This window comes from Vigna umbellata, chromosome 4 (genome assembly GCF_029865625.1).
Source record: "Vigna umbellata cultivar VRB3 chromosome 4, Vumbellata_1.0, whole genome shotgun sequence".
In the NCBI taxonomy this organism is placed as follows: Eukaryota; Viridiplantae; Streptophyta; class Magnoliopsida; order Fabales; family Fabaceae; genus Vigna; species Vigna umbellata.
The window spans coordinates 29,582,724-29,594,709 of NC_142168.1; the positions used below are offsets into that span (position 1 = coordinate 29,582,724).

General features: G+C 29.3%; 1 protein-coding gene across 1 annotated transcript; it reads left to right on the forward strand.

Annotated features, from left to right (window-relative positions):
• Positions 1–3,609: 3,609 nt before the first annotated feature.
• On the forward strand, positions 3,610–4,836 carry LOC148199801 (mitogen-activated protein kinase kinase 9-like). The gene has a single exon (XM_088111927.1). It carries the CDS (start codon positions 3,676–3,678, stop codon positions 4,627–4,629), a length of 954 nt encoding a protein of 317 aa, XP_087968053.1. The 5' UTR covers positions 3,610–3,675; the 3' UTR covers positions 4,630–4,836.
• The last annotated feature ends 7,150 nt before the right edge of the window (positions 4,837–11,986 follow it).

Sequence of the window (11,986 nt, forward strand, 5' to 3'; positions counted from 1 at the left end):
TATGAATGATGTCATGTTGTGTCAAACTATGAATGGGTTCATATATCATGTTCTTTGAGTTTGCCAGATTGTTGAAGTCATGTTGTTCTAGTACTAGGTCGAGTGGTCGTATGAAGTTGTAATGATGTGCTTGACATATGTTGAGTTGTTGAGTGTGCTTGACAGGCTATTTTGAATGAGAATCGAGTTATTTTGAGTGAACGTTGAGCTGTTTGATGTGTTTTTCCATGATGTGTTATGGTATTTCCTAAGTGTGTAGTTTGATGTGTGAGGTGTTTCGATCGATTTTTGTGATGATTGTGTGCTATGTCATCATGTTATGTTGATTGTATTGTAATTACGGATCATATGTCTTCTTACATACTTATTAGTGGATGGCTTGAGGAAGTCCTGCTTTGGTGAGTAGACACTGTTTTGGTAAACAAGAAAATCCTGCTTTGGTGAGTAGGCTCCATTTTAGTGAACAAGAAAGTCCTGCTTTGGTGAACATGTCCTGTTTTGGTGAACGGAAGAGTTCTGCTTTGGTGAGTAGAAACTGTTTTGGTGAAGGTCGAGTGTAGTAGAGTACATAAGAAGACAATAAGTTTGCGATGATTGATGGTGTTGGCATGGGTTGTCTGAGTTAAAGTATGGATTGGAAAGAACTATTTGTATAGTTTGATTTGATTGTGTTTGGAGTGGTAGGACATAAAATGTACTTGAAAATTTGTGTTATTATGACATGCAGTTGTTAGGATATTTATTCTGTTAGCTCACCCTTGCGTTTGTGGCTGTTGCGATGATCATTTTCATACGGAAGTAGATGATGTTACAAATGATATTAGTGTTGTGTAAAGCGAGAATACCCATGAGAAAATATTATGGGAATTTTTTAAATGTTTTTTAGATTTTTTTTAACATTATTATAAGTTGTAATTGGATTAGTCTTTATTTCCCCATGATTTTAATTATTTTCATGATTATGATATAAAGCATTTAATTACACTTAGTATCCTAAAATTAAAATGGTATGTTACAGGTACACTCATAGAGACATGCTCACAATTGTAAAATCACACTCAGACATTTAGGAACACTTTTGAACACATGTTCATACTCGTCAAATCACACTCAGACATCTAGGAGCACTCATGGAGACATACTCACACTCATCAAATTACACTCAGATATCTGGGAACATTCATGGATACATGCTCACACTTGTCAAATCACACTCAATTATCTATGAGCACTCATGAAAATATGCTCACAATCATCAAATCACACTCAAATGTTTCAGAGCACTAATGAAGATATGCTTACACTGGTCAAATCACACTCAAATATTTGGGAGCACTCGTGGAGACATGTTCACACTTATCAAATTACACTCAAACATCTTATAACACTCATGAATACATGCTCACACTCATCAAATCACACACAGACATCTAAGAGCATTCATGGAGACATACTTACACTTGTGAAATCACACTCGGATGTCTAAAAGCACTTATGGAGACATACTCACACTTGTTTAATCATATCATCAATTAATCAATACAAGATATAACAGTACATATTGATACTCATTTCATAATCACATTAAATATTAACTTTCCTAACTTGGATTTAGTACGTAAAACTTCAAAACTTTTTTGTTTATATTTGAATCTTAAACTTACTTTCCTTTTAATCTACTTAAACACATTCTTTCTCATTAAACATAGTTTAATATGAATATTTATGAGTTTTACTCTCACTCTTAAACTTTATATAAAGTATTTTAAAAGATTTTATGTGATCATTCCAATAATTATATCATAAAATATTTTTAATACCATAATTATACCATATATATATATATATATATATATATATATATATATATTCCTATCTTTTTTCTAAAAAATTCTCTCTAAATTTTTTTAATATAATCAAAATCACACAAAATAAATTATATATCTTTTTAATAAATTTGTTTAAGAGATAACCATCCTATAATATGTTTATATTATAATAACAACTTTATATATTTTTCACGAAATCTTTTAATATATTGCTAATAATTATTCACCAAATTATTTATTTTTTGGAAAAACCTTTTAAGTAAATAAATATTTAAATTAATAAACCAATATATCTCATATAAAAAATAAATCGTTATATCACTTATAATAATTTTGTAAATAACTTTCTTAATAGTTAATAATCATTTATTAATATGTAAAAATACTTTCTCGATTAAATAATCAGTAAACCTTTTTATGTTTTAAATATTCATTTCATTTATTTTTTTAATTATTATAATATTTTAAGGTAATGTTATATATATATATATATATATATATATATATATATATATATATATACATATATATATATATATATTCATATCTGATTCTTAAAAATTCTCTTCAAATTTTTTTAATATAACCAAAATCACACATAAAATAAATTATATATATATTTTTAATAAATTTGTTTAAGAAATAATCGTCCTATAATATGCTTAGATTATAATAACACCTTTATATATTTTTCACAAATTTTTTTAATATATTGCTAATAATTTTTCGCCAAATTATTTATTTTCTTTGAAAAATCTCTTAACTAAATAAATATTTAAATTAATAAATCAGTATATCTCATATAAGAAAAAATAAATCATTATATCACTTATAATAATTTATAGATAACTTTTTTAATAATTAATAATCACTTATTAATATCTAAAAATATTTTCTTGATTAAATAATCAGTACACCCTTTTATGTTTTAAATATTTATTTATTTCATTTATTTTATTTTTTAATTATTATAATATTTTAAGGTAATATTATATATATACATATATATATATATATATATATATTATATATATATATATATATATATAAATTTGTATTTATACTCTTTATAATAATAATGACATTCAAAAAGCTGTAAAACAAACAAAGATAAAATTTGTTGTATTGATTGACATTTTCTTGATTTCCGTAAGAAAATTACATCAATATTTGTCATCAACAAATTTGAGAGATATTTTACACAGTTACATAAAAAATCACTGAACATTAAGTTGATCCAATGAATTGTTTTAGTTAATTAATTAATTATAACAAGTTTATCATTTTACTTAATTAAATGTGTATAGAAATATTTCAAATATCCCAATATTCATCAAAACTATAAATGTAAATCAATCTTGATTATCTGAATTCTTTTTAAAGAATTGCAATCTTAATAATTTTCTAAGGAATCATAATCTTATATATTTTTTAAAACAAACATAATCTTAATTAATCCTTATTCGTTGGGTATCATTAAACACGGTAAATTTTATTTTTTTTATCCTTGGGAAGGTGAGATATATGAAAGGATTTTAAACTAAAGATAATATATAAAATTTTCAAATTGAAGATAAAAAGTGAAAGGCAGGCTACATTTAATCACGTGGAGAAATAAAAATATAAAAGTAAACAAAATCTGCTGAAGAAAGTGAATATCCAATGAATTTTATTCATGTACAATTATTCAGAAGAGTGGGCCCCACTCCCATATCCACCCTCTTTCCTACAAACAGTCACTGTCTCTTTCTTACTCAGTCACTTCCTATATAAAATCCTCACCATTCACACCACACTTTACTTTGTTTCTTAGAAGCATTACCTTCCTCCACCACCAACCACCGATATGGCACTTGTCCGCCACCGCCGCCATCCTAATCTCCGCCTACCCCTCCCGGAGATCTCTGAGCGCCGCCCCCGCTTCCCTCTCCCCCTCCCTCCCACCGCCGCTAAACCCGCCGCCGGAGAAGGCATCACCGCCGCCGACCTCGAAAACCTCGCCGTGCTCGGCCACGGCAACGGCGGCACCGTCTACAAGGTCCGCCACAAGACAACCTCCGCCACCTACGCGCTCAAAATCATCCACAGCAACGCCGACGCCACCATGCGTCGCCGCGCGTTCTCGGAAACCTCCATCCTCCGCCGTGCCACCGACTGTCCCCACGTCGTCCGCTTCCACGGCTCCTTCGAAAAGCCCTCCGGCGACGTCGCCATCCTCATGGAGTACATGGACGGCGGAACCCTCGAGACCGCCCTCGCCACCAGCGGCACGTTCTCAGAGGGAAGGCTTGCCGCGGTGGCGCGTGATATCCTCGAGGGCCTCGCGTGCCTCCACTCTCGCAACATCGCGCACCGCGACATCAAACCTGCGAACATCCTCATAAACTCACAGGGAGAAGTTAAAATTGCAGACTTCGGAGTCAGCAAACTCATGTGCCGCACGCTCGAAGCCTGCAACTCTTATGTCGGCACGTGCGCGTACATGAGTCCGGAACGGTTCGACCCGGAAGCATCAGGCGGGAACTACAACGGTTTCGCTGCGGATATTTGGAGTTTGGGTTTGACCCTCTTTGAACTCTACGTGGGTCACTTCCCGTTTCTTGAAACGGGTCAGCGACCCGATTGGGCTACCCTAATATGTGCCATTTGTTACGGCGACCCCCCTAGCCTCCCCGAGACAGCGTCAGCTGAATTTCGCAGCTTCGTCGAATCCTGTCTCAAAAAGGAGTCCGGTGATAGGTGGACGGCAGCACAACTCTTGACCCACCCGTTCGTGTGCAAAAACCCGGAAACTCACTAAGTGGGTTGACCCGGTTAATTTTTGCTGAATGAATCGGGTCTTGATAACGTTTGCCTTATCAAGGAATAACCTTTTTGAGATGGTGTATATTCCCCCGGATTCAATTTGTTTTTTCAGGTTTAGGACATTCCCTTTGTAAATTGTGCTCAACGATGATTAAAAATGGAAGTTAGAATTCATAATAGATATGATTATTTTTTTCTTCAATTTTTTCATTGTTAAACCATCCATATTCAAGGCATGGATACATTAGTATTAAATTGTATTACTTTCTATTTTCATCCAAGTTTAAATTGTCGTCAAAAATATTATGGTGTATATTTTATATTGAAGAAAAATAAATTATATTTTGAAATTTAAAAAGAGTACGTTTAATAGTGAAATTTGTGAAGATGGTGAAAGGGATGATGAGATGCATGAACGTGGAAGAATCCTTTGCACTTATTTGTCATGACACTGCCAAGTTGAGCAATGAGCACTGCCTTCTCTCATCATTCCTATCGTCATTTTATTTGGAATTTTCTCTTTCCACCCATTTCACGTGTGCTGCGTACATTGTCTTCTTTCGTAATGTGAAAAAAAAGAGAAAGAGACACGTGTTTTCAATTCAATTTAATAGTAATGTTTTATTTAAAATAATGTCATAAAAGAAAAGATAAACAAAACATATGTTTCAGTGGTACCCACGTGTCTTCTTCAACCTACTCCTTATCATGGAAGCTTAATATAAAATAAACTGTTTTAGAAACGGTAATGTTTTGCGACGGCTATTAGTTTTAAACTTGTGTATGCGTATGGAGTGATATTTTTTCTTTTTAGTAAATATATATTATATTAAAACATATTTAAATATATATTATATTAAAAGATATTTAGAGGTTGAAGAAAATAAAAATATTATTAAGTTTATAATAAATTTTTGAATAAAACCAAAGTGAAAAGTTATTCATAAGTTTAAAAAGTATATATGTAGAAATGTAAACATATAAAGGATATAATATGTGAAAAACCATAAAGTAAACTCTTTGAAAATATAAATACTATACAAAAATATAATGAGTATATTCGTTATAAATATAAATTAATGCATGAATATATTGATCTAAAGTGTATTGTTAAACTTATATAATCAGTACATCGACATATTCATCTAATATCTAATGTTAGACTCGTTTAATTAGTATATGAACACACTTATCTAATATGTATTTCTACATTTATCGAAGGTATATGAATAAACTTGTCTAATGTATATAGTAAGACATGTCTAATAAGAGAATAAATAGAATTATCTAATGTGCATTAATAAACTTGTATAATATGTGCATAAACAAACTCGTCTAATATATATTGCTAGACATTTAATCAGTGTATGGGCAAACACATATAATATGTGTTGTAAGACTCGTTTAATCAGTAGATGAGTATATTAACCTAATGTGTATTCTTATACTCGTCTAATTAATGCATGAGATGACTTGTTTTATGTTTCATGTACAAAATACTTGTCTAATTAGTGCATGAATACACTCGTAGAATGTATATTATTAATCTCGTCTAATTAGTGTATGAACAAACTCGTATAATGCATATCTGATCAATAAATGAACATACTCGTCTAATGTGTATCAATAGATTCGTCTAATTGTTTATAAAAAAACTTGTCTAATATATATTGTTAGACTCGTCTAATTAATATTTGAATAACTTGCCCAATGTGCATTGCTAGACCGATCTGATCAATTCATCGACAACTCATTTAATCAAAATATTCATAAATTCATCTAAAAATCATTATATTATATATTGGTATTATTGAAATGATTTGATTATCATATAAATGCTTTAATAATAAAATACATAATCAAGTAATTTGAAACTAAAATTAAATATTATTATATAAAATAAATTGTAAACATTATTCAATACAATTAATTGTGCAGTATAAGAAATTACATTGTCTAATAATAAAAGTTAAAAAAAAAAACTTGTTCAACAACAATCATCAATTTTGTTTTTCTTTATTATCTTTATCATTTAATACACTTCGTTGATCGATACTTACGAGCATTAATTCCAAAGACTTTAATTGGACAATGACAGAAACCTATAGCTCTTGGGTTCCTAAAGCATAAGTCAATAAATTTAAACTTGATATTTCTTTTGATTAAAATGATGATATTGTTGTGGATTTATAGGGTTCAATATTTTCCTACATACAACTTTTAATAAAAAAAACTAGTGAAATTGTCTAACATATTTTTACTAGCTATAATAAAATAGAAGAAATATAACAAATTGAATGAAGATGAGAATTATACAAAGTAAAAGGAAATCAATGTTAGTAGTACTCAATAGAAAGCATGCATGAATGATAAATATATATGTTCAATGCATAAATATATATATATATATATATATATATATATATATATATATATATATATATATAAACTTATATATTTATATCATATTATATGGATTTTTTTTCATACTTTAAATATAAGGAAAGTTTTATAAGAAATAGTATCAATTTTTTTTTGTCTCAACGAAGCACATATAAAGATATCGATAACACACATACTATGGGATCAATGCCTTTAATAGTCAATAATGTAAATCAAATTAATTAAGTGCATCAAAACGTGGTTTAGGTTAAAATATAATACTTTAAACATGTATTATTATCCTATGTTCATTGCACGCGTTGATTAAAAAAACTAAAATTGTTCAAAGTTTAAAATATGCGTAGAAGAAATTGTAAAAGTTTATGGTCCCTTTTAGATTCGTTGATTAGCACAAAGTTTTTATTTTATAATATGGTTCGTGGAGGATGAAAGAGCTTGTATAAATCCTTGCAGGCTTATTATTATTATTATTTTATCTTAAATATATATAATGATATATTATATACTATGTCACTTTCGAATCATCACTTAGTGATCATCAAATCAAAATGGTTTTAATGTAATTTTATATATCACCTTATCTTTGGGTAATATATGATATTATCACTGTTGATAAAATTATATAACAAAAAGTTAAGTCATATTATAGTATGAATCGTCACATAGATAAATAAAAAAAAAAACAAATTATGTGAAGGAACTAATATAAAAATGTTGTTTAGCAGAACAAAATCACTTTGAATCAACACAGATGATGACTCAAGAACAAACTTGTGAGTAAGCAGAAACGTAAGACTATTTATATAGTGATGAGTAATTTATAAAAAATGAGATATATTATAGTAGGTTGAGGTGTCATAACGAAATAAAAAATAGTATTATTCTGTATTGTGTTACTTATTTACTAATCTAATTATTTTCATTTTTATTTATTTATTGATTTACTTTTAAAATTCATTTTTCTAATAGTGCAATAGTGTTTAAGAATTTGTTTAGAAGTCAATGAAATAAAATGGATTTTTTTTATATATAAAATAAAGTTTATGGTAACGTTAATTAATCAGCAAAGATATGATTGTAGATATTTTTTTATGTTAAACTATGGTATAGAAAAACAAGAGTTCAAGACTAGTGCTTATAATAATACATAGATTACTGTTACTGAAAAAATTATAATTTATTTATGATTATATGTCACGATTATTATTAAAGGAATCATAGTTTATTTTTGAAAAAATCGTAATTTATTTATGATTATATGTTACGATTATTATTAAAGGAATCATAATTTATTCATGATTATAATTTACAATTATTAGTGAAACTGTAGCCTCTGACTATGAATAGTTTATAATGTTTTGATGAACCGTAATTATATATGGATTTTTTTTAAAACAACGAGCATCAAATACATTGTTCAACAAAAAATGAACAATATAACAATCCAATTTTCACCATTTTTACTTGTTTCAGTATAATTGTTGGGATCAAGATGTGAACTTTGTTGACGATGTGTTATCTCTCCTATACAGCTGGCAGTCTTGCTCACACTTCTCGCACCGTGTAATATATCCTCTTCAATGGGAATGAGGGTACCTGCAAATATACTCCGATGCCAAAGTCAGATATGAGTGGTAGAACTTTTGTTCTTTAATCAGTGAATTTCTCGTAATGTAATCTCTTTTTCTTAGAGTGAAAACGTACATTTTTCTCTTAGGTTCTCCTGTATTTAACCTGAAAGTAAAATAACTGATTATCTTAAAATCCGGTTAGTTGGTAAATCCAGTTACTTGCACGTGATCCACGTAGCCTTGATATTTGGTTAGTTGGTTTCGTAACTTGCGTTATTACGGTTAGATATTCTTGACCATTTCTTCTCTAATTGGACCATCTGGACTATTGATCCAATTTATTTAAGTGTTGGGCTAATTGGCCCAACCTCATTTAACGTAATCGAGCGTTCGTTGATCCTGGCTTGTGTCGCTTAACCTTTGACAACCGTTCTGAGTGTCCGCTGGTCTTGACTTGATTTAGTTGACTGAGTGTCATATGTCGCTTGACTTTTGACGAGCGCTTTGGCCTGCTTATGGAGGTTTGACGTGCGTTATCAATTATAAGATAATTGACGAGCGCTTGGTATAGTGGATAGCTGACAAGTCGTCTCTATAGTTGGTAGGAGGATCGGTCGATTAATTGTGGTTGATAACCGCTCGATTTAGATATCATACTATACAGTACTATTTTTGAAATTTTCACTAATATAACTTGATTTTTGAGTTAAATTTTTTTGTTTAACTTGTATTATTGTATATTTGTTTATAGAGTATGTACATTGCATATATTTGTCACAGATTTTGTTTTGACAAGATTTGGTGGTTTGTTGTTGACCTTGAATGAAGATGTGTTAAAGTGCATAGTTGTTGAAAGTTGTATTTCCCTTCCAGTGGCTAACTCCTGTCCCAAAATTTTCAAAATCCCACCATCTATTATCACTTTTTTACATTTTTTTAATTATTTTTTCCCATTTTTTCTACATTCCAGATATTTATTTAACTTAACTATACTATTCAAAAAATTATAAATTTTTTCTGGCGTTTTCCAACGTTGAATAATGATTTTTCATGTTTTTACATGTTATGTTTTTCATACTTTCATGTATACAACATTTGGATTTTAGAATTTAAGATTGTATTACATATTACATTTTATGTTTTTCATACGTTTTTTATACAAGTTTTAGAATTTGTTGAAGAGTAAACACACAAATTTATACAAATGTGTTAAATTCAAGTATTACTCTCTTTGGTATCTTATATATATATATATATATATATATATATATATATATATATATATATATATATATATATATATATATATATATATATATATATATATATATATATATATATATATATATATATATATATATATATATATATATATTAGTTTATTAGTTGGGTGTAGAAATAACACAGGGCTGGTGGTTGAAAAGCACAATAAACCCATTTCTCCTTTTAAAGTTAAACTAATGCGGTAACTCACGTTCTGCTTGGTTATTAAAATTACAATTTATTAATTTCATACATATATATTAGGTAGGTACTATGATTTTTTCATGATGAATTTTTTAATTCATTTATCTATTTTTTAATTATTGTAAAATATACTACTTCCACTTTGATGAATGAAAATGATGTTTTCAATTGAAAAATTATTAGATTAGTGGGAGCATGACTTCAAATCCAACTAACACAAATTTATTATTATTATAGTTGTCACAATTAGTACAAAACTATCAATTAAAAACTTTAAAAGAATGGTCGTATTTAGGGTTTGATTATTTATTAATTAGGTCTAATTATTCCAACACTACTGTTTTTCTCAGTCTTTCTAATAATCCAAGAAAAAGGTAGGTACACTATTTCTTCGCGGTCTTTCTTAATTCTGAATTAATTTAGAAAAATTGAATTAATTTTTAATGGCTTACTAGTCAAATTGGAATGCATGCATAAGCAAACAAGAGAGTGGAATATCATTATTTATGATAAAATTATTTACTAGATTATCGTAGGTACACCAACTTTAGTACAATGTTACACCGACACAATACCAAAATGTTCTATAATTATTATTATTCTATGTGTAGGTTTTTTCTAAACATTAAAATCTTTTAAAAAAAGTTAGGGGCTTATTTGATTTTTTTTTTTAGAAGCTATAAGAGAAAGTGAGAAGATATTTGAAGAACAAGAGGAAGAGGAAGAGAAGAGAATTTATACAGAGAGAGGTAGAATAAGATGTTGAACACTAGTAAAATTAGGAGTGTAAAAATTAAAAATAGAGATGCAATATGATGGATCTTTGGGGCTTTTTCAGAAAGACAAAATTACTACTTCAACTTCAGCGTTACTCCATTCACCATCACACATTGCTCTCCACATCTTTCCATTCCTCTTTTATCCCTATAAAATATTTAATTTATGATGATTAAAACATATTTATTTTAAACGGATATTGGTATCCATAGAATACTTAAACGGATCTCAAAATTCATTGACGGATATCGACATCCGTTAAAGGATAAACATATATTGACATCTGTAGAATATTCATTTACACTGTCACTATCAGCCAATGGAAACTTACCATTGAAGTTGTAGTTGTATAATATTGGTTTTCAGTAAGTGACTCAACTTGTGTGGTCGAATGTGATTCCTCAATTTCTCTATTAGTTTGATTAAATTCTTCGACAAACTGACCCAACAGTGAATGTTGTATATGGTCAGAAGGTTTTTCTGCTCCACTGTCCATAGAATCTTTGGTGTGTGAAATGAAATCTTCACATACTTCAAAAAATTCATTCTGATCAACCACGTCATCATGATTTGCCTCGAAACTCTTGTACTCACAAAGCATTTCTTCAATTTTAGAATATGTACTCATGCTAGTTTATTGGTCAATGTTTCTCGTGACATCACCATGAACATGATGTTGAATAGAAGCATCATCACCTCGAAGCTGCAACTCGAAAATGGTACATCTGTTATTAGTTGATACATGAATCTAAATCTACTTTCACCATTGGAAATAGTTGGGCTATAAAGTGGAGAAGAGAAGCAGAACCCACCATGAATCAAGCAGCATCACGAACTCATTGTCAACCAAGCACTAGCACGAATCAAACAAAGGAGAAGAACACAAACCAAACAAAGGAAAAGGAACCTTGACGAAAATGGAAAATTGAAGAAAGAGGATAAAAGGAGAAAAAGAGAGAAAAAGAGAAAGTAAGAGTGTGGGGATGGGGTGTGATGTGGAGCTCATTGAATAAAAATAAAAAATTCAGGGTTTTAAATAAAAGTTAAAAAAGATAAAATGTAAAAGTGAAAAAAAGTATTTTTGGAATTAAAAAAAAAATAGAAGGTATGGGAAGAAGTGTGTCATGGTGGAGA

Bases quoted from the DNA above. Each gene is read 5' to 3' on its own strand.
- LOC148199801 (XM_088111927.1), top strand. From the start codon at position 3,676: ATGGCACTTGTCCGCCACCGCCGCCATCCTAATCTCCGCCTACCCCTC.